This window comes from Stigmatopora argus, chromosome 18, assembly GCF_051989625.1.
Source record: "Stigmatopora argus isolate UIUO_Sarg chromosome 18, RoL_Sarg_1.0, whole genome shotgun sequence".
Classification (NCBI taxonomy): domain Eukaryota; kingdom Metazoa; phylum Chordata; class Actinopteri; order Syngnathiformes; family Syngnathidae; genus Stigmatopora; species Stigmatopora argus.
Genome location: NC_135404.1, coordinates 14,826,888 through 14,850,696, shown reverse-complemented (window position 1 = coordinate 14,850,696; position 23,809 = coordinate 14,826,888). Strand labels below are relative to the sequence as shown.

The following is a 23,809-nucleotide window of genomic DNA, read 5'->3' as shown; positions in this document are numbered from 1 at the left end:
GTAAGCAGTACGGAAAATGAATTATATATATATATATATATTTTTTTTTTTGTTGTTGTTGCATATTTTTATTTTGTTATATTAACTGAATAACTGCCCTAGAAAGAAACTGTGTTTTACTGGGAGTTAAAACTAAAATACATACATATGCATAAAATTAAATCAATTAAAAAAAAAGACTTAGTTTTTTTAAATGGATTTAATTTTATGGATATATTTGTATGTATTTTAGTTTTCCCAGTCAAATACACACAAAAAAGACTGTTTTTTAAATGGATTTAATTTTATGTATGTTTGTATGTATTTTAATTTTAACTCCCATTAAAACAGTTTCTTTAAAGGGCAGTTATTCAGTTAATCTAACGAAATTAAAAAAAATGCAACAACAAATATAAATATATATAATTCATTTTCCTTACCGCTTACCCTCATAAGGGTCACCAAGTCTTTTTTTTTGACGCCATTAAAAATAACATTTTGGACCCAACTTCCCCCAAAACGTGTTCAAATCGGGGACATTCCTCGCCTTGAATTCCATACGCGAGTTGGCCCGATAATAGCAAAGTGTAGTGAGCCGGCGACAACCTTTGCGTACGACCTCGGCAAAACTTTTGGAGCCAGACACCAAAGCATCCCGTTTGGAGATGGAAGGTCAAAAAAAAATGAAGATAGCATTTCCTCGTCTCATGTCAAAAAGTCAATTGGGGCGACCTCCCTTTTATCCTCCCGGGTTTTGCGCCATTCTTCTTCCCCCGTTGTTGTCTTTATCAGGATAGGCTAATTGACCGCATGACCCGAGCTCGACTGCGATTTCCCGTCTGGCCGTCGACGGGCACGAGACAAGAAGCCGGGTGGCGGCGGCAAAGAAGAAAGGGGCTAATTTGCATGTCATTATGCCAAGCATTAATAGACGGGGGGGAGTCTCCTGAAATGGAAGCTTGAAACGGTTTCATTTCCACAAGCGAGGGGACCCGTTTCCCCCCTTAAAGTTCTCACCTTTACAAGGTTATCTGTCAGGAGGATAATGAGGAAAACCACCATCGGCAGCCTGACGTCTAATTAATCATCGATTGTAATACGGCCACAAGCGAGCCACTCCGCGACATGTTGACGACGTGAGACTTAAGCTTGGTTTGGTTTGGACCGATGGCATGCCGATGCTCGTTATCGGCAAACTACTTAAACACTGGCTTCTCGCGAAATGTCAGCAGAGATGCGTCAATATGTCGCGGTGGCGGAAACGCCGCGGTACGTGTCTGCATTTGGACATTTATACTCACGCTTCCGTCGCTGCGCTGGCCTCCCTTGTGTGTTATCACCACCACCTCCATCCACTTTCGAAGGTGTTGCTAAGAGACCCAAAAAATAATAATTAATTAAAAAATAATGAATTACTCAATAAATAAACAAAAAATGGATACATTCAGTGACAGGAAAATGCTTTGAACATATTTTCCGGACTGTAAATCAGGTTGGTTGCAGTAGCGAGACAGACACAAGACATTGAAGACCTAGGTAAAACTTTTTTAAACGTTTTTCTGGCCCACCCACTAATATTCGATTTGTTTTCTCTCTGACCATTATGTTGATTTTTTTTAGGCTAAAGTTACCTGAAAAATTGTTATGTTAAGACATTTTACTATTTTTATGTTAAGCTATTTTATGTTATGCTACGTTTGTCCTTGAATTCTGATCTTTTTTTTTTTTAAAGCCTGTTCAAAAATTCATCCTGCACATATTTTATTTTTATTTTTTCTGGCTGGTGAGACTTATAGTCCAAAACTACGGTACATAGAACAATGTCAATTCCGTTAAATGGCCAAAATTTGGTTTCAAAGATGAAAAAACTAAAGTAGAGAACGGCAAGAACTGATTATGGGGGTGTCCGTTAATGTTGTAATAAAAAAAGCCCCGCATAACTATAATGCAAGCGTTTCTTACCATCATTTGATCACAGAACTTGTCGTTGAAAGAGTTGGGGAAGAGGCGAGTCACGGAAGTCAGACGGTTGACGACGTTCAACGTGAGGCTGCGGTAGTCCCCCAACATCATGAGCAGTGGCCGCATGTGAGTGTGGATTTGGTCCACCTCGATGGTGGCACCCTCCAAGAACTAGAAAACAACACAAAGGCGGACATTTTTATCAATTCCACACATTTGAGGAGCTCCAAAAAACATGGTGGCTCAGCATGCCCAACAGATGGAAATAATCTTGCATTATTTACATGTATATGTTCACGAATAGGTGTTGTCGCTTTCTTAAATAAATCAAACTCAATACACTTGGACTGGGAGGTTGGTAGGAAAATTTGTTTTTGTGATTTCCTCATTTTTGGGCTGTTGATTTTGGGACAGATCGCTTCTTGTTGATTTTGGAAGACGGAACAAGAAGTGACTCAGAATCAACAATGAACGGTAATTGCCATAAAATGAACAGGAAGTGGCCTTCAAAACCGATTAGGCTGGAAGTGAACGCTCTGGTTTCAGGGCCATTGATCGTTCTGAACGCCCAATCCAGTAAAAGTGGATCAGACATCCGGCGCCGTCAATGCCAGTCAATGAGCTAACAGACACCTGTCCAGTGGAAAATGTTGAGTTTAAATTTTGATTTATTTAATAAGGGACAGCACATATTAATGAATATATCTTGTGTAGGTTTAAGATAAACAATGACACATACCAGACACACACATAATTTTACACAGTGTTGTGATTGCAATTTTGTTGGTCTAACAGCCAGGCTTTAAGATGATTGGCCAAGAGGTTCCAAGACGGGAGTTCATGTATGCTAATCGGTATTGAGATCCAGGTATGAAGGTGCTTTGGCTAATTTAGCGCTGTTTTTGAAGGGAACTACACAGTCACCTCTAGAGCCAGCCCTTGTTGATGTGTTGGAATTTTTGGGTACAAAATATTGCCGTGGAGGAGGAGCTTTGTGTTGGAAGATTTTGTAAACTAAGGTGGCATCTGCATATTTAACAGTATAGTAAAAGCTCAGGTGTTTGTACTTTTTTTAATATCTGACAGTGGTGGTGCGTTTTTGGCTTTTTGTCCAATTCGTTCAGAGCTTGCTTATAAATACTTTCAATTGGTTTTAGAGATTTTTAGGCAGTAAGTCATGTGTGATAAGACCATTGTGTCAAAATATAAATTGCCATCCACCAGTTCCTTTTTTAAAATGATAATCTTGGCCTATATCGGCAAGCTTTTGGGGTATAAAAATATCACAATATGTATCACCGTTTTGACACATCGTAACAGCCCAATCCTTAACATTGGAGTTAATTTGGTCAGGTTATCAAACCCTGTCAACTCCCAACTGAATACTCCATTTATCCGTTGATGGACAAAAGGGAAATGAGACGACGACAGCGTTACGGACACGTGCCCCCGGGAAAAGATGCACATTCTTTTTCCCCCACAGTGGAGAGAACAAACATCCCATCCTCTATTGATCGGGCCACGGCAATGCTCATTAGTGTTATCAGGGCAGAGATGAAAGAAAGGGTGGCGGGGGGGGAGGTGTCTACCACACAATAAAGAGTGATGGCGGCAAAAAAAGAAAATGAAGGACACGGAAATTGAAGGAGAAAGGGGGACAAAGAGCATCCAGGGTGAATTGATTGGGGTCTTGGCGCCGTGGCTGATTTGATAAATAAGGCCACCAAGTCTGATAAATCACGGAAAAGTTCCGATGGATTAATGAATGATCCCTGCGACGGAAAAAGACGCGAGCCAATGAACCGGGAGGCCGAAAAGAATCGTTAATATGGAGGGAAAGGTAAGTTTCTTAAAAGTACCGGTTTTAAAAAAAACAGGAGGTAAGAGCTCGAGGGCAAAGTTGGAATAAGAGTTTTGAGCATTATTATGTGTGAGGGATTCAAGGTTTTTCGGTAGAGACAAAAATATGTCCGATGGGTTTCTGACAAATGAGGCTGAGGGAGATAGAAAAATAAATAAATAGATCACAGGTGTCAAAGTGGCGGCCCGGGGGCCAAATCTGGCCCGCCGCGTCATTTTGTGCGGCCGAGAAAGTAAATCATGAGTGCCGACTTTCTGTTTTAGGATCAAATTAAAATGAAGAGTATAGATATATATTACATTTCCTGATTTTCCCCCTTTTAAATCAATAATTGTCATTTTTTTTAATCCATTTTTCTGTGTTTTTAGTTCAAAAATCGTTTTGTAAAATCTAAAAATATATTTTAAAAAAGCTAAAATAAACATTGTTTTAGATCTATAAAAACTGAATATTCAGGGCTTTTAATCCAGTTCTTTTAATCCATTTATAATAAAAAAAAATCTAAATATTATATCTAAAATGGTCCGGCCCACATAAAATCGAGTTGACATTAATGCGGCCCGCGAACCAACCCAAGTCTGACACCCTTGAAATAGATGAAAGTCACTCACCTTCCTCATGCATGCCTCTCCTGCTTCCTGAAGCTCACTATTGGTGGAGTTGAGGGCTTTGAACAGAGCGGCAATGATTTTCTCTCTGGACTGTGGCAAGTAGTTGCAGGCCGCTAGAGCGTCTGACAAGGCAGCATAAAAATGCAACAAATTCTTACCGTGTTTTGACAAATAACAGGCTTCTAAGGGTTATTTATCGTATGTTCCAGACTATAAGTCGCACTTTTTCAAAGGTTGTTGTTGGGGTTGCTAATACTCAAGCGCAACCTTTGATTATTTTTTTTCTCTGAGCTTTGACAGGCTGTTATGTTGTTTTTTTTAGTTATCTGAAAAACTGTTATTTGAACAGGTGCCTATTTAGCCTGTTGTTGTTATTGTTACTTTGTTCTCGGTTTCTGTGCAAGTGCAACTAATACTTTTGTGTGAATCATGTTTCTCTTTTTTTAACTTCTTTGGCAAGGTGCAACTCATAGTCCAAAAAATACAATCTATTACTAAAGCATGTAACGTCAAAGTAAAAAAAAAATAGCTCAATTTATCACATTGCGTGAACAACTTTATTCACTGTATAAATTTATTTATCAAAATATATTCTTCACTGTATGTATAAATTTTTGATCAAAATATATTCTTCACTGTATAAATTTATTTATCAAAATATATTCTTTATAGCTCAATTCATCACATTGCGTGAACAACTTTATCCATTGTATAAATTTATTTATCAAAATATATTCTTCACTGTATAAATTTATTTATCAAAATATATTCTTCACTGTATAAATGTATTTATCAAAATATATTCTTTAAACAATTTGCTTGAAATCTTATATTGTGGCTGTACAAGTGATGTGTACAAATGGGATTTGCAATATTTATTTTGTTGTTACTTAGTCGAAAATCACCCTTTTGTATGAGTCTAAAGTTCCAATAGCGATGTACAAATTGGAGGAAATAAAAGACATTTGCATGTGCTAGTTTTGCCTCCTCAAGAGGCATATTTTCAAAATGATCTGACGCGGACTTGCATGCAAAAACATGTCTAGTTGAAAGTAATGGACTCGACTTCTATGAAGGGCCTGTTTAAGACGACATTACTCACTGAGAGCGGCAATGCGCAGAGGCACCAGAGAGGGCAGACTCTTGTAACACGGCAGCTTCATAAGTGCGGCGTCGTCCGCTTCGCACAAGTTCAGCAACTGGATGGAGAACGAAAGGTCAGACTGTCACCGCTCGGTCCAAAATGGTCTCCTACGTCTCTAATTCTGCACTTTGTTCTTTCTCAGTTGAAATACTGAAGCTAGGCAACTTCATGTCAAGTGAGATGCGACCTTAAAGGCTAATTTTTTGGGCTCCAAATGTATTTTTTTAGGCTGAATCGCATACCTCGGTATAAAAGACCTTGTGCTCCATGACATTCAGGTCCATCGTGAAGAGGCGGGGCTGCAGCGTGGTGCAGAACGTGTTGCCTTCCATCAGGCCAATCTGGGCATTGGCGGGTTGGTGGCGCAGAAGATGTTTCTTGGGTGGGACCATATCTTGCAAAACCTGATGAGAAACAGCAGTGATGGTTTGATTTCTTGGCAGAGCTGATAAACAACATCCAGTTCTTTATTTACCTCTTTGTGTGGCTCCATTATGACAGTGACACTTTTTCCGGTGACCTGGGCCAGCACCTGCAGGGAGTGCATGGCCTGCTTCCTGACCGTAGAGTTGGGGGAGGTGACCTCTCGAACCAGGTCATGCGTCACCAAGTGGAAAGATTTGTCTTGGGCGGTCAGGAGTTCTTCGGTTTTTTCTTCATCCTTCAGTGGCGTGGCACAGCGGACCAACAACTGCTCTAGGGTGGTCTTGGCCATTGCTACGGCTCCGTTTGAAACCTGGGACGAGAAAAAAACAGGCCGAGTCACAAAATCTAGCTAAAGAGGGTCTGAACACCATTGCAATCATTTCGCAAGGGATGATGGGAGCTCACCTCTCCTGTGAGGTCCATCATAACAAACAACAGGGCCTTGAGAAAGGTCAACTGGTTTTGTAGAACCCAGATAAGAGGTAAGCGCTCCATGAGGAACTTGATGGACACCACGCCACCCAGCTTGGCGTACCAAGCCTGCTCGTAGCAGCAAGCACACAAACGCTCCACGATGTAGGAGAACAAGGGAAGCTGGCACGCCTGGAGATGGAAGAAAAATGCAAAATTATCTTGCCCATGCGCAAAGATTGAATGAGTGTCATTGAATTTCACGCCAGAGGTAGTCAGCCATTGACTCACCCTCTCCTTCGAGCCCAGGATGATGCTTGCCACGTCAAAGATGACCGCCAGGGCCACCTCGCCGATTTTGCACAGTTCTTTCTCCTCGTAGGCCATGCAGATGGCTATGGCATCGATCAGGACCAGCGGATCCATACCCTTTGACCCGTTCTCTTCACTGTGGAACATGCCGGTGCTTGGTTGACTGCCGAGCTGGTAGCACGGCAGCAGGAATGGACCTGTGGAAGAGAAACCCACAAAAACCCAATAAGCAATCGGACCCGCTACGCTTTAGATCAGGGGTGTCAGACTCGGGTTGGTTCGCAGGCCGCGTTAACGTCAACTCGATTTCATGTGGGCCGGACCATTTTAGATATAATATTTAGATTTGTTTTTCTAAATGGATTTAAAGAACTGGAGTAAAATCCCTGAATATTCAGTTTTATGTAGATCTGAAACAATGTTTATTTTAGCTTTTTTTTAAAAATATTTTTAGATTTTACAAAATGATTTTTGAACTAAAAACACAGAAAAAATGGATTAAAAATGACAATTATTGATTTAAAAGGAGGAAAATCAGGAAATTTAATATACATCTATAGTCTTCATTTGAATTTGATCCTAAAACAGAAAGTCGGCACTCATCATTGACTTTCCCGGGCCACACAAAATGATGCGGCGGGCCAGATTTGGCCCCCGGGCCGCCACTTTGACACATGTGCTTTAGATGATGGCGGGTCTCACCGCATTGCTGGGCCACGGCGACCATGGTGTAGTGGCGGATCAAGCTGGCTACGAACGGGAGCGCGCTGGGCCTCAGGTCCTTTATCACGGCGGACATGAAGGCCCCGGTCAAGGCCTGCTCGAAGGTTCGGCGGGCGGGCGTGTCCTGCGCCTTGTAGCGATGCGATATGATAACGTTGGGGATCCATTTCTCGGTGAAGCTAGGAGGAATAAAAACAAAGAATTAGCAAATATCTAAGGGAAAAAACTGAAAACTGCCATGTGATTAAATCTGAATGTGCTGGTACCGTATTTTCTCGCGTATTAGCCGTACCCGCGTATAAGCCGCACCCTTGAAATTGCCTTAAAATCATTGTATTTTACAATTTTTCTGGTATAAGATGCCCCCTGATTCACAATTTTCACCTCCATATTTATGGTTTTAATAGGGATGTGTTACTTTGAAGGGAAAATTTTAAGAAAAATCATCACACATGCTGTTTCTGAGATACTGTATGAACCGAAAAGATCGTCTGCTGGATTGCAAATTCTTAAAGACTGTTGCCTGGACGTAGACAAATTCAAAAAGGAAGTCATATGAGCAGTACAATCAGGAAGTGTGTCCATAGCACCCTAGTTTGTCATCCCTAGATAAGATGATAAGATTGCATTTCATGCAAGATTTGGTTTTGTTTTTTTCTTGAAATTTATCGATAGACGTCAAAAGAAATTTTGTGAAGAGTTTTATCTGTTTATATTTTCTCTATTTTGAAATAAATGACCGGCCGCATTGTCTTGCGTTGTGGCGTTTTGTCTGTCACCCTGCAGTTTTGTGCATGTCAAGTCTAATTTGTGCGCATATAAGCCATACCCTCGATTCAGTCATCATTTTTTTTAACGACAAATACGTCGTATCTGAGAGAAAATAGGTTGTCTTCCATTTTGAGGTGGGTGGTCGCCCTTCTCCAGCTCCCTTGCATCCCCCTCTATATTGGATATTTACAACAGCTGAAGGCAACTGTGGCAGCGTGTTATCGAGCCGCTGTTTTCGCCGCGCCCGAGCTTTATAATGCCAAGTGACGGAGGTAGAGCTAATAGATGGGCTAATTTAATTAGCGCCATTTAAAAGGCTGCTATTTGGGTTGAAACCGAACGGGAGTGGGAGGTGGCGAAGTAACAAGACTGTGACAAAAACCAAGAGGGATTTGGGCAGGCGGGAAACTGGTGTGGCTGTCAAGAATGCCACATCAATTGACCTTTTTCCATCGCCGGACGCGTTCTCCCCGAGGCTCGATTTAAAGTCACCTAATCAAGAAGGGAAAGGGCGAGGAGAGCATCAACCCAGGAAGGAAAAACAGCACATTTGGAATCAAGATGCCTCACGAGTGGTCGCGGGGGCCCCCTGATCATAACTGACACACTTCATTACCCGGACAGAAGCGTGGACACGGGCACGCTCGTCTTTTCCGTGCAAGCGTAATGAAAAGAGAGCGAAAGGGCTCGGGTGCAGCGTAAACAGACAGAAGAAAGTCAATTAGCCCGGTGCCCGGGATCAATGCCGGTAATGTGACTAACCCATCCCACAAGAAAAGCTCTCGAACGAAGGCCAAGACGTGCAAAACGGTGGCACCCGGCTTCCGAGTTTGCCTAACGAGGGTTGGCTTACTTGGGGTGAGAAAGCAGCTGGTACAGAGCGTGTTTGTTATCATCCAGGCTGGTCATGGCCACCAGGAAGCACCTGATGACTTCCCACGCCTGCCGTCTGTAGTAAGGCTCGGTGTTGGCGCTCTTCAGGCAGTCGAGGGCCGTCTCGATTGCCTAGAGTGGAAGACAGCACATGGTCTATGTTGACTAACCACTTATTTATCTATTACTATTGATTGATTCTTTCTTTATCATGACTATATATTGATTATCTGTTTGCTTTCATGAGGCAAACACTTCATCGTACGGAATCCGGATCTCAATAGCCATAACAGCCAAGACAAACACAATCAAGGACACAAGCAGTCACCATACTAAACTCGAGTTCTGCACCTAATCAAGACTTATTACTAGCCCCTCTAGACCACTTATCCAGGTTGACTACTCCTTATACTACTTATTTATTATGTTGACCACTTATTTATCTATTACTATTGATTGATTCTTTCTTTATCATGACTATATATTGATTATCTGTTTGCTTTCATGAGGCAAACACTTCATCGTACGGAATCCGGATCTCAATAGCCATAACAGCCAAGACAAACACAATCAAGGACACAAGATGTCACCATACTAAACTTGAGTTCTGCACCTAATCAAGACTTATTACTAGCCCCTCTAGACCACTTACCCATGTTGACTACTCCTTATACTACTTATTTATTATGTTGACCACTTATTTATCTATTACTATTGATTGATTATTTCTTTATCATGACTAGATATTGATTATCTGTGTTGCTTTCATGAGGCAAACACTTCATCGTACGGAATGCCGATCTCAATAACCATAACAACCAAGACAAACACCATCAAGGACAGTTTCTTCCCAAAAGCTGTCACCGTACTAAACTCGAGTTCTGCACCTAATCAAGACTTATTGCTAGCCCCTCTAGACCACTTACCCATGTTGACTAGTTATTTATTATGTTGACCACTATTCCCTATTTATTGAATATTTATTTATCATGACTATATGTTGATTAGCAATGTGTTTGTTTGTTCGTTGTTGAGTCCATAGACTCAGGGAGCGGTGGTGTGCTCTCAACAACTTGGCGCTGAACGTCTCAAAACCCTGGAACTCATCTTGGACTTCAGATGGAACAAGACCACTCCGCTCTGCAGATCTCACTTGGAATACTTATTTATTTTTCATTTACTGATTATTTATTTGTCTGTTTGTTGTTGTTATTTGTGCATTACGCGGTGAAAGCGTTAATTATCATCGACAATAAAAGCATTCAATTCAATCCATTGAATTTCCCAACTTAAAACCTGATTTGTCAACATGGAAATTGCTACTTTACCGTGCTATTTGGGATTCATTTACAACAGGGAAAAGCATCACATGGCCAAGCAACATAAAGTTTTGCAGCTAATTAAATCATCGACATGCAGCGCGTTGCAGAATAATTTCCAATGCGATGCAAATAAAAAAAGTATTGATGCTTGCAGAAAACACTGACATTAAAATGTCTTTTGAGACTTCATTTTGTTTGCCCTCAGTTAAAACACCAGAGGCAGATCCATGTAAATAAAAACCCAGCTCTGGCATTTGAGTGTCGTCTTACCTTCTCCATTGGGAGCTGTATGGAGGCTTTGCAATCAGTGAACTCGGCCTTGATGCTGGGCCCCTGAACTTCCGTCACCACGTAGTGCAACCGCTGGGACTCCTTCAGCATCTTCCTGTTACTGCCGCCGAACTTCCCCAAAACACGGTAGGCCACGTGGGAGATGTTCTCGGCCGGGTTTCGGAGAGTGCGCCACAATGCCTTGGAGCGGAGAAACAAAAATCATTGAGCGCCAAGCACTGCCAACACTAACATCAAAAAAGCTAACTCTCACTCAATTTAATGGTTACTGTGTGTCATTGTTCATTTCCCAATCCATGATGACCACCCAGTTCATCTGAATCCCCACTGGAAGATTAAGGGACTTAGCGAGTCTCCGCCCACATTTATATACCTTTTATTCCTAAATTTCAACCCAAGTATTCACAACAGGAGGGAAATGACTTATTCCCGTACATTACAAGAGGATTGGCGAACAAGTTAGAGTCCATACCTGTCAACCTCTGCCGATAACTGCCCTTATAAATGATTATGATTCCCCTTACAAACCCCCCCAAAAACCTTACAAACACCGTACGACTCGTACGGTGTTTGTAAGGTTTTTGGGGGGTTTGTAAGGGGAATCATAATCATTTATAAGGGCAGTTATCGGCAGAGGTTGACAGGTATGTTAGACACAAAAAGCCAAAATTTTAAACTGTGAGAGTCAAAGAGCAGCATAAAAAAATCTAATCTGCCACATTATATTTTAAAACATAATTTATGATTTGTTTTTAATGGGCCCTGATGAATTGGAGTATGTTTGAAGAAAGAATAAAAATAAGAGAAACGAAAAGAGGCACAGTATACACAAAATCCAATAAGAAGCAAAGAGCCACATTAAAGTTTGGTCGGGAGCCGCATGCGGCCGGAGAGCCACGTGTACGCCACCCCTGTATTAAAGTCTCCTCAACACATTTTCTCCGCCTCTTGTCCTCCTCGTTTGCGTTACGTTTGAGTCGGAAACCACACAATTAAAACGTTTCCGAGCTGAAACAAAAGCAGACAGAGACAATTCTTCTTACCTGCATGAGCTCCGCCCTGACCGGCTGGATGTGGTCGTAGAGGAAGTCCGGCTGGAGGTTGTCTACGCAAAGCTCCAGGGTGCGAAGACCCTGGCTCACTAGCGTCTGAGAACCGTTGAGGGCCGACACCAGCGGATCCATCAGCATGGGCAGGTAGGGCAGCAGAGAACTCAGACGGACCGGCACCGTCAAGCACAATTCCACAAAGAGATCCTTCATGTGTTGCTTGTGGAGGCCACTCTGGAGCATATTTAGACCTAACGTAGGCACAAAATAGAAACGTTTTTAGGTTTAAATGCCCCAAAAACACACCAGAGACCCTTGATTAATGAGCATCTACCTTGAAGCAGGTTGGGTAGAAGAGGCAAGAACTCTTGGTAAAGGAGATCGTGGCTTCCTCCACCGATGGAACGGAAGAGCGCCCGCAGGAACAGGAAGTAGTTGTAAGGTTCCTTGGCGGACTGGGCCAGTTCCATGGAGCTGTTGACTATCTTGTGAAGGTGTGGCTACGGGAAGAAGAATCCGTTTAATGTCCTGACGCGGCAGAATAGAAAGATGCCGGCCGGGGGTCTCGCAAAGTGTGCCGCAAATTACTTTGAGCATCTGCTCGTTCTCCGCCGCAAACAGCGAGACGGATCCGAACACCAGTTTGAAGAGCTTGAGGTAGAGATTGGAGAGCTCCACATTGGAGCCCATCTCGGGTAATCTTTCAAGTAGGTACTCCACCAAGATGGTGGCAAAAAGGGCTGATGTTGACAGGTTGGCCAGGAAGGAATTGGCCACTATCTGTGAAAAAAAAAAAAATCAAATTCAAGAACAAATTTCTCATATTTATGTATTTTCCGGACTATAGGTCGCAATTTAGGTGCGGTTTTCCTCTTCATTGTGGATTATTTGGCCGATTTATACTAGGCCTGTAGTGTGTATACCTGCAGTGCATAATTCTTGGAAATTCTCTCGACCATGTACGGGACTGTGGTTTGAAAAATCTCCTTGAATGTAAGGGGGTTCATCATGGTGAAGACGCCGGCAAAGTGCTCGAGGACCTCTTTCTCCTCCTTCATGCGTACCGCTTGGCAGTTAGCCACCCTGATGTACGCTTGTTGGTTATTGGCAACCTGCACCTGGTCATAAGAAAAAGAGTTGTACACAGATTCCTATCAATTTTCTCAATCGTTTTTTCGAAAAGACCGCTTTAAAAGTTCTCTTGTTGTACCTGATAGATGTCCAAAGCCTGCATGGCATACTTGACCAACTTGATGTAGATCTGCGTTTCTTTTGGCTGGAGCTGCTTGTTCGGGATGAACTGGGCCTCTGTTTGAAACGAGCGATCGGGTAAACAGACTCCCGAAAAACGCGGGTGTTCAACCGACGTCTCATCATGTAGCCGTACCTCCGGGGGCTTTGCATGAGGTGATCCCCCACGTGATGGTTTTCACGCCGCACACCAGCGTTTTGACTAAGCTGCGGCAGTCCGACACTTGAAATGTCTGCTTGTCCTCCTTCTCGCCCTGCCGGTCGAGGGCCGCCGCGGGGGGCTGGGGAGCGCTGGGAACGGGCGTGGGGGGTACGGGCGGGAGTATGGCGGGCGTCGTGGAAGGAGTGGGTGTAGCTGGCACGCCCGGAAGGACCCCCGCGGGTTCCACCACGCCCATTTCCGACTGGGGTTTGCATTTCTTGAAGATGGAGACGAGCTGGTAGCGGGCTATCGTGTGGAATTTTAACACAAACACCTACGAAGCAAACAAAGTTCAGAAATGTAGCTGGACATTTTATATAAGAAAAGTGACAGTAAGTCATGCGTTAAAGTGGAAAAAAAATATTTGACTTTTTTGCTAACATCAGTCAAAGTGAATCCACATTTTTCATTGTAAACATATTTAATAAACAATGTATATATATTATATATGCATGTATATGTATGTATATATGTATGTATTTATGTATGTATGTATATATGTATGTATATATGTAAGTATATATGTATGTATATGTGTGTGTGTATGTGTATGTATGTGTATGTATGTGTATGTATGTGTATGTATGTGTATGTATGTGTATGTGTATATGTATATGTATATATATATAAATTTCGTGTAACAGGCTGATTTATTTATTATCTATTTTATTTAGTAGGTCTACAATATCTTTTCCTGTGTTTTCAACTTCTTGCTACTGCAACAAAGTGAATTTCCCAAGTACGGGATGAATAAATATAATCTAATACAATACAATAACTCAATGGGAACAGTGCTTTAAAAGTAACCACAAAAAAATACACTGGAAAGGTAACTGAAGGGTTTCCTGCAAGTGTAAATCCTGACTTTTAACTTTTTGCTTCTGCATATTTAACCTCAGTTGAGCTCAGTCTCAGTCCACCTTGTGGACTTGCTGTGTGTGGCTCCAGTTTTTTTTAGCTAGGTCTACAATGTCTTCTGTGTCTGTGCTTGGTACTGCAACCAAGGAAATTTCCCGAATACGGGATGAAATCTAGTTATAATCTAATTCCCTGCGCTGACTGTTTTCCGTCACCACGATGGGTAAACGACTTAAACGCTCATCGAAGCCCAAGACTCATTACCTCCAGCATCCTCATGAGGATGTCCCGCCCGTTGCCGTTCTCCTGCTCCGACTTGGAGCGAATGCAGTCCACCAGGTTGAGCAAGAGCTTGCAGGACATGGTCTGAATGTTGCTGGGGAGCGACTCGTCGTCGATGTTCTTGGCGAAGAGCTGCACGGCTAAGGACAGATCCGTCAGCGGGAGGTTCTGGCGAACGTGGTGAACCAGGTCGGCAAGCGTGCTGTAGGCCAAAGGTCTGAAAAGAGAGTTGATGACGGGGAAAATGATTGGTGGATACGGCCCAAAAATCAAAGTAGCAAGAGACAAAGGGCAAACGTGAAAGGCATTCAAAAAAATAATAATAAAAGAGTTGTGTGAAGTAACCGTGAAGGAACGACCGAGAACGATATTCCGCTCGTGTCTCCATAGTTCCTCCGGACAACTCCTTTGAAACGACGGTGAAGTGGCTCAGGTTAGAGACGTTTGGAAATTGACCGGTGAAATAAGTGCCCGCGGGAGGAGTGATGTAGGGGAACGCTACATGACACTTTGACAAGGGGATTTGTGATGTGCTTCGTTAATATGCGCCGGCCGGACTCCCAACGGTTGGACTCGTCCTCTGCCAACGAGGAGATGATTGAAAGAGATGCGAAACTTACCGAAGAGTCTCTCGAGCCGTGTAGCCAGAGCCAATCAGGATGGATTCGTCAAAAAGTTTATCCATGCAAGGTATAAACTCTGCAACAACAAAAACAAGAAAAATAAATTCTCATTACTGTATTTTCTGGACTATAAGTCACGCTTTTTCATAGCTTAAAATTCAAGTGTGACATGTTTTGTTTTTTTCCCATTCTAACCACAACACCCTGTTGTGTTGTTTTTTTGTTATGTTATGTTACCAGATCAAATCAAATCAAAATCAAAAGCCTTTATTGTTATTATATATATATATATTGTCGAAATTGGTGGTGCTACTCCATAAAAGTGCGTTTTCCCAGTAAAAACATAAATAAGTAACAAAAAATATAGATATAAAAAGTCACGTCAATAACGATAAGACTGAGAAAACAAAACACCAAACTGGAGCGCAAAGAGCCACTGCATCCGTGCGCGCCGCCATCTTGGATCCAAAATTTGATTCCTATTTAACCTCTATTTTACTATTGTTACTTCAAATTTTTTTCTTAGTTTCTAATATATATATTTATAAAATGCCCTCCCAAAAATACAACTTATACTTTACGGTGAGTTATATCTAATTTCTAACATCTATATCGTGTATTAGTTGACTGGTGCGTCTTATACCCCCCAAAAATACAGTATATGTATAAGGATGCGTAAATCTGGTATAGCCATACAGGAAAAAAATAAAATTCTAAAATTTTGAAAAGAAACAAGATCAATCTATATACAAAAATAATAATATTCATTATCTTTTTTTGTTTTTTTTAGGTCTTAAGCATGTTAAAACCTTGATTGCTCAATGTGATCACGTAACATTTCCATGCGGCGTGCGTGTGTTTGCATGCGAATGGACGTACGACTGCGTAGGTCCGTTGTGAGAATGTGCTTGGCTGCGATAAGCAGCTCCTTGCGGAGGTGAGCGGTCTCCGAGGGGCAGTTAGTGAGCAGCTGTAACATGCCCTTCACCATCTGCTGGGAATACTTTCCTACCAGGTCCTGAAAAAGTACACACACACACACACAAACACACACACATGATTTGAGTATGAAGCACACAAGCTTGCAAATAGCCTGAATGTGAGTGGGCAGAGTTTACTTGTGTTCACTTTGTCTCACACTTTAAAAACGCAGATTTTTTGAAAGTAGCTAAGAAAAAAAATCTGTTTTAGTATGTTTAGTGCATTAGAGGAAGAACAGGAATTTGCCTAAGCTACCAAATTCAAAGCATCGCCATGTTCTTTTCTCATCCTACAAATTTGAGTTGAATATATTCAATAAAGTTATCAGGAAATTCTCTTTTGTTCAATTCAAAACATATCCTCCAATAATAATCCCTTTATTCATTTTTGAGTTATGTAGAGCAATGGTCCCCATCCATATTAACGTTTTCAATCCTGCCCCCTTACTTAAAATGAGAAATGTTGTCTTAATAATAATAATAAATAATTGCTATCATGCTCGGAACTTGTTTTTGTTGTCGTCGGTTATTTGAAAGGCTGTTTGTAAATAAAAAAAGCTTTTCACTTTTTTTTCCTTGTTACCATACCTACTACATATTTTAAAGTATCCCCATGAGGTATTTAAATTGATTTTACTTTCCCATCATTATTTTTAAATGTACCAGAGTTTAAAAAATGGCCACTACAAGCTAACCCATGTCCAATTTCCCCCCAAACAAAAACCACATTGACATTCCCCAAAAAATAGAAACAAGCATACCTGATAAATCCGAATAATATAGGCCAGAAATGAGAGCGTTTTGATCTGAGCGGCAATAAAATCTGCATAAAGCTCCTTATTATAAAGCTTGAGTTGCCTGAAAAAAAAAAGCACAAGTTATTTAGTTAGCTCCATCCGCACAATGCAGCCTGCCTGCAGTAGGTGACAATTAATGAAGTATGAAATGTGGAACTACATTCTTTCTTCATGCACGGCTTTTTTCAAGGGTTTTCATTTGCGCGTGGCAGCTGTTACTCCCACAGAAACTTTCTCCATACCTGCCAGAGAGTCCTCAGGTTTGTTTTCCTTAATTAACTCTGCTCCATTTCCTTTCCTATTCCGCAAGTCTAATACAAGCTCGCACTCAAATTTCACCTCCCGCTAAGCCAATTTCTACTATTTTAACGTCCCTAAATGGAACGGAAGCCGCTTTAGAAACACGGCGGGCGGAAAAAAAAAGGAAAAAAAATAGGCTGCCGGGAAGAAGTAATGCGGAGAAGGTTGCTGGGGATACCATCCTATTAAAAGTGTGGCCAATTTCATTGGAAGGGCCATAAAATGAAAATGAATTGACTTGGATTGGGTTACCTGGCTTGTGGAGAAACCTGCAGCATGATGGTGCTCATGATGAGGGGCACAAACTCTGACACCACGTTGTGAATATTCAGCTTGTAGAGCTGCGGGGCAGACAAAATGAGTGAAAAGTGGAAAACAAAATGATTGGAATGCAATTAAATACGAGCGGATTTCGTTCTAGGATTAATCAGCACTTGTGGAAAATGTGAATCCATAAACTCTAGGCACCCCACTCCCAACTTCAATCATGCAAAAAAACGCAAATGAGTCAAGCAGAAAGTACTTCATAACATAGCATCTGCCTCCAGTAAAAAAAAATTAATTTTTTTTTTTAAAAATGCAATACAGTGGTACCTTGACATACAAGCAATTTGAGATACGAGTAACATTTTGAGCCAATATTTATCTTGAGATACGAGTAAAATTTTGAGCCAATATTTATCTTGAGATACGAGACAAATTTATATATACGAGCCGACAGCTTTTGGCTTTTCGTGTCTAAGTTGTTTGCCAATCCTCTTGTAATGTACAGGAATAAGTACATTCCCTCCTGTTGTGAATGCTTAGGTTGAAATTTAGGAATAAAATGTATATAAATGTGGGCGGAGACTCGCTAAATCCCTCAATCTTACAGTGGGGATTCAGATGAGAACATTATGGCCACTGTCTTTCCGGTCGCAACTCCCTCGTGTAATATCTCTACGAGCACTGGGCGGGGCGTTGCATTTTTTTCAGTGTTTTTTGTTCCCTGTTAGTCAGTGCAAATGGCGGAGCAATCGCTAATACGAGAGGAGTATATACTACTTCTTGTTGGCAAGTGGTCGTGCGTTATCCTTTGGTGAGGACATTTGTGTGCATCATTTTGGGAATATTTTGAAGGGAATACAAAAGCAAACAACCCTCGATTGGTTGCATCTGAAAGTCACGGTGGAGGCGGGGCCGATAGAGCCAACCCGGGAGAAGAAAGGTATCAAAATTTCAAACAAAATTAGAATTACGTTTAGTGTAAGGTTAGATTAAACGTATTTTTGAGTGTGTCCGCATCTTAATCCAAGTTCATTTAAATTTGTTCATGTTATGTTACGAGCACGTTGCCGTGCAAAAAGTCCTCCCGACATACGAGCTCAGTCCCGGAACGAATTAAGCTCGTATCTCGAGGTACAACTGTATATTCTCACAATTTTCTGCTACTTTTTAAAAACGTCCCTCACCTGATACATGAGCACCACAATGAGCGGCAGTTCTGCTAACACTTTCAGAGACAAAGATCCTCGTGGGATGATGGTGTGCTGGAGAAAAGACAAAAAAAATGGTAATGCTTTATGAAAAAAGTCACAATACATTTGCACTTTTATGGACTAAATACAATGCATATCAACAAAATGTAATAATCTGGAATAGTATAATTTAAGTCAGGGGTAGGGAACCTATGGCTCGGGAGCCTTATGTGGGTGGCTCTTTTGGTTGCTGCATATGGCTCCCAGATAACCTGTCAGTTAATATATGGATTTCTGAATGCACCAATAGGAGCATCAAGTCTGTGGCATCGACGCTACATCTAGCACCGCTTTAATCATTATTCTTTTAATTATACGACTCTTTATGCATACAGTGATTAGCAACAGCGTAACAATGTTGGCAAAAGAATTCAGGGAGTTTTTGTACTTTCAAAGGGGTGAAATTAGTAAAAAAAAAGGTGCACATTTTTCATGTATGTTAAATTATGAGTATGGCTCTCAAGGAATAATATTTGAAAATATGAATTGTTTATGGCTCTCTCTGTCAAAAAGGTTCCCGACCCCTGATTTAAGTGTACAGTTGATGTGTCTTCTGTAGTAATGTTTCAAGTAAAATGTGGAGCTCTGGCCCCACCTATTGCTTAAAGGTGGTAAGTGGGCCTAAGAAATGATGAAATGAATATTTCACCGTTCGCGTTTCACTGTCTTCTCTCTCGGGTGCAGTCTTCACCAAGACTGAGGTGATCATCCCGACCATTTCCGGCGAGGGCACCGTGTTCTCGGCGATCACCTGAGGGTTTTCAAAATACCGAGCCTAGAGCGCAAAAAGACACACAAAAAGATGTTTTGGTGATGTATGAAACATTAAAATTAAGACGTATTAAAAAAAAATGAAAAAGATGGAAAAAGACGAAGCAAATGAGGACTTACGACTACTTTTGGAAGTTCTTTGTAAATCTGCTTGACAAAATCCAGAAAGTGGTGAATCTGAAAAGATGATGTTAAAGGTTTAGAACAATGATATTCAATTTCCCACTATGGGAAACACTATATATCAAATATGATTGTACAAGTGAGAATATTGTTTGTCCTTCCTAATATCTAAAAGTGAATGAATAAATTATGTTACATATTGATTGTGAAAAATAGTCATTTAAATACTCTTATTTTAAAAATGGAAAAAATGGCGCACATTATCTAATCTTATGATTTTCAATTTCCCACTACGTAAATCACTATCATAAAAATACTATTGTACGAGTACGAATATAGTTGGTCCTATTTAATACCTAAAATAATACTAAATTATGTTATATATTTATTGTGAAAAATAGTCCTTTATATACTCTTATTTTAAAAATGACTCACATTATGTTAAAGGTTTAGGAATATGATTTTCAATTTCCCACTAGGAAATACACTTTCATAAAAATAATATTGTATGAGTGCGAATATAGTTGGTCCTAATACCTAAAATAATACTAAATTATGTTATATATTTATTGTGAAAAATAATCCTCACCTTAAAAATGGTCCACATTGTCATTTAGGTTTAGGAATATGCTTTTCAGTTTCCCACTATGTAAAACACTATCATAAAAATGTACAAATATGGTTAGTCCTATTTAATATGAAAAATAAATTATGTTATATATTGATTGTGAAAAATAGTCCTTTCATTACTCTTTTATTTTCCCTTGACAAAATTCCCAAGAATACTCAAGACACCCCAAATAATGCGATAATTACGATTACATTCCCTAATTTAAAAAGTGCAAAAACATATTTCATATAATAACACATTCTCACCTCCTGTGAAATTTGCGGACGGAATTGTTTGTGCAGTTCGATGATAATACGAAGGCATATCAGGACATTCTCCTCGTTTTCAATCTGAAAGAGAAATTTCAAAACAAAAGCGCTCCAATCAAGCTACGTCAAAAATGCATTTTATTTTGAATTTCGAAGAAACCTTACCTCCAGGAAGCGGAACATGACCGAGAGGATGTTCTTGGTGTGCTGTCGAAGGTGTTCATTGGTAGGAATGCGGTGGATGATTTCTAACACCAGCTTCCGCAATTGCTACGGGAATGCGACACGCTTTTATTTTGAAAATGTACATCTGTAATGCATTACGCGTTGGCTACTGATTATCCACAGACCTGTGTTGGCTTTTCTTGTAGAAACTGCACCTCTCCGTCTTGAAGAAAGGTGAGGAAGCGAGGGATTATGTGTTCCAAGAAGGTGGAGTACTGAGGCGAGGATGTCACGTTCTGACAAAAAAAATAAAAATACAAAATTTTTAAAAAGCATCATCACGTTATAAACACTGCGTTGAGAGTATTAGCATTCAATCCCATAGCTATAACACTTTTTTTTTACATTGTATCATATTATATCCAATCAAGCTGGTTTACATCATTTAAAAAAACATGTTTTATCTTATTTTTAAATATGCAAAAGCCACCATTAAATATTTTTTTTGCAAACTTGTGAAGTCAGTTTGACGAAAAAAATTAGCAGTCCTTTAAACGAATGAGGCATTATTTTACAGTCAAAACAAATAATGAGATGAATGCCAAAATGTATTTATTTTTGACGATCGGATTCAAATAATGGATAAAATCTGTTGTTGTTTTTTGGGAACTCACCTCAAAGTTCTCGCTGACTTCTTGCATCATCTTGAGCTTTGTTTCATCGGCTGAATGTTGACGGAAAAGTCAATTGTTAATCAACTTTGTTGAGAAAAGTTTACCGTCAATGTAGTTGTGTGTCGAGCAGGGATTCTCAGATCTTATCAGTTTAGCTTTCATCGCCAGTTTGATAAAAAGGTACACTCACACACGCAAACATTCACCCAAACACCCACACCCACATGCATGTACCTTTGACTGGACTAAAGCGTATCGCTCTCATCACATCTCCAATGCTACAAAAAAAATAGTGCCTAACCCAGGGGTCGGGAACCTCTTTGGCAGAGAGAGTCATAAACAATTTATATTTTTAAATGTTCTTCCTCGAGAGCCAGACTCGGAATTTTTAAGTAAAAATACATGAAAGTCTGAATTTTTAGTCATTTCACCTTTTTTAAAGTACAAAAAAGTCCCTGAATTATTTTGACAACATTGTTACACTGTTGCTAATCAATGAGTATCAATGAGAATCAATGAGCATCATTGAACATCATTGAGCGTCATTGAGCATCAATGAACCAATGAGCATCAGTGAGCATCAATAAGCATCAATGAGAATCAATGAACCAATGAGCATCATTGAGCATCAATGAGCATCATTGAGCATCATTGAGCATCAATGAGCATCAATGAGCATTAATGAGCATCAATGAGCATCAATGAACCAATGAGCATCAATGAGCACCAATGAGCACCAATGAGCACCAATGAGCATCATTGAGCATCAATGAGCATCAATGAACCAATGAGCATCAATGAGAATAATGAGCATCAATGAGCGTCATTGAGCATCATTGAGCACCATTGAGCATCAATGAGTATCAATGAACCAATGAGCATCATTGTGCATAAATGAACCAATGAGCATCAATGAACCAATGAGCATCAATGAGCATCAATGAGCATCAATGAGCATCAATGAGCATCAATAAGCATCAATGAGCATCAATGAACCAATGAACATCAATGAGCACCAATGAGCATCAATGAGCACCAATGAGTATCAATGAGACTTCATGCAGAAGAGACCAATCAAAAAAATATAAATTTAGCGATGCTAGAGGTAGAGTCAACACTACAGTGGTGGCGTGTGTTTGGGAATCAGCTGTCATCGTATTTGAAACTCACAGCCATATGCAACCACATACGGCTCCTGAGCCATAGGTTCCCCACCCCTGGCCTAACTTAGTCTAAAAACAACCAATGAAGTGACTGACGTGTGTTGGCATCAGTGAGCGCTGCCACGAACTGCAGGTATTTCTTCATCAGTGTGGTCTGGTCCACCACGGTTGGACTGGGAGCTGGTCCAAAAGCCATTGCGTGCAACTGGGACAGACTGGGAAACGGTTGGGGAAAGCGGCAGATCTCAGCGGGCGCTCATATTTTCATCACTGTTGGAAAGAAAAGACAAAAAAAATATATTAAACCCAAGAAAGCAGAAAGAAATGTTATAAAATAAAATTACATTTAAAACTTTCACCACCTAGTGCACAAATAAAAACAACAGACAAATAAGTCATCAATAAATAAGAAAGAAAGAAAAAGCAATGTTAACAAGGGAAGCCACAAAATATATTACATTATTATTATTTAATAGGAAAACAAGCTGTTTTTAAACATAAATGGACATTTTGTAATATCCTCAAAATAGTTCATGAGTACAACTCATGGATGCAAAAGCACTGTATTTAGTACACACTTATTTTAAATGTAAATGATATTAGTAACAGTGTTTTTTCAGCCGCAACTAGTTAATACACAGTAAAAATATGTTAATAATTAGGCGTTAACTCGTCCAGCCTTAGATTATGGACGCGAACAGAGCCCAAATTAAAACATTTTATCCAAAATCCTATATCTTAAAACGCAATCAAGCTGAAAATTAGTGAATCTGAGACTTTATACTTTCTTCAAAGCCATTATTATGACCGATCGCAATATGTTTGGGTGGTTAAATATAACAAATACCTGCAAGGATACCATCCCGGAACTTTTTGCACAGGATACGGCGTGTTCAGGTAAATGCATCAATCATGTGGCACTTTATTGATCGGATATAAATGCTGATTCCGCCAAAATGTTTTTTACGAGTAATGGCCCATAAATTAGCGTCTAAAAACAAAAGAGAAACGGAATTTTGTCCATCAGTGGGGAAGAAAAATGTTTGTTCTTTCCCAACGGGTGCATGCGATCAAGGAGCATCCAAAAGGTGCATTTAAGACTATCGGATAAAAAAGAATCATGTGGTCCAAGCATATCAACAATATAGTAAACAAGTACTAGTCTTACCTAGTCCAACAGAAGGAGCGTGCAGCTAGCAAGCAACCGCCGCGCTAACACTCATCGTTGGAGCATGGATGTGAACAATATCCTTCCGCGTGTCGTGTACCAAGTGTTCTGTTTTGGTGTATATTCACTATAAATTCAAATGTTATTCATGACTTTGGTGATAATGTATTCCAACTGTGGTCATTTTGTGCATTCCGTGAATGTTATTAAACAATAAATGCTTTTCTAGTGCAAGCGTAAGGATACATTTCTTGCAGGCGGGTGGTGTATTACCTTCGTTTTCGATGGTCTGTGTTGAGTCTACGGTAGCTGGGAAAAGAC

The 23,809-nt window shown here is 40.4% G+C and overlaps 1 protein-coding gene across 1 annotated transcript in view; it reads right to left on the bottom strand.

Moving 5' to 3' along the window:
• LOC144092723 (transformation/transcription domain-associated protein) overlaps positions 1-23,348 on the bottom strand; it is a 79,524-nt gene extending 56,176 nt beyond the window's left edge. Inside the window, exons 1-31 of the mRNA XM_077625771.1 lie at positions 23,168-23,348; positions 22,417-22,590; positions 21,158-21,207; positions 20,669-20,779; positions 20,484-20,588; positions 20,316-20,399; positions 19,437-19,493; positions 19,195-19,320; positions 18,480-18,557; positions 17,281-17,369; positions 16,693-16,789; positions 15,831-15,969; positions 14,949-15,027; positions 14,311-14,545; positions 13,123-13,462; positions 12,946-13,043; positions 12,659-12,853; positions 12,324-12,515; positions 12,070-12,235; positions 11,730-11,986; positions 10,666-10,866; positions 9,054-9,205; positions 7,409-7,608; positions 6,686-6,903; positions 6,389-6,586; positions 6,033-6,293; positions 5,800-5,961; positions 5,516-5,612; positions 4,414-4,535; positions 1,942-2,112; positions 1,281-1,349 (exon numbers count right to left, since the gene is read on the bottom strand). Coding sequence (XP_077481897.1) covers positions 1,281-1,349; positions 1,942-2,112; positions 4,414-4,535; positions 5,516-5,612; positions 5,800-5,961; positions 6,033-6,293; positions 6,389-6,586; positions 6,686-6,903; positions 7,409-7,608; positions 9,054-9,205; positions 10,666-10,866; positions 11,730-11,986; positions 12,070-12,235; positions 12,324-12,515; positions 12,659-12,853; positions 12,946-13,043; positions 13,123-13,462; positions 14,311-14,545; positions 14,949-15,027; positions 15,831-15,969; positions 16,693-16,789; positions 17,281-17,369; positions 18,480-18,557; positions 19,195-19,320; positions 19,437-19,493; positions 20,316-20,399; positions 20,484-20,588; positions 20,669-20,779; positions 21,158-21,207; positions 22,417-22,516 — 4,449 coding nt within the window. The 5' untranslated portion in view covers positions 22,517-22,590; positions 23,168-23,348. The remainder of the gene's footprint in view (positions 1-1,280; positions 1,350-1,941; positions 2,113-4,413; positions 4,536-5,515; positions 5,613-5,799; positions 5,962-6,032; positions 6,294-6,388; positions 6,587-6,685; positions 6,904-7,408; positions 7,609-9,053; positions 9,206-10,665; positions 10,867-11,729; positions 11,987-12,069; positions 12,236-12,323; positions 12,516-12,658; positions 12,854-12,945; positions 13,044-13,122; positions 13,463-14,310; positions 14,546-14,948; positions 15,028-15,830; positions 15,970-16,692; positions 16,790-17,280; positions 17,370-18,479; positions 18,558-19,194; positions 19,321-19,436; positions 19,494-20,315; positions 20,400-20,483; positions 20,589-20,668; positions 20,780-21,157; positions 21,208-22,416; positions 22,591-23,167) is intronic.
• Between the last annotated feature and the right edge of the window lie 461 nt (positions 23,349-23,809).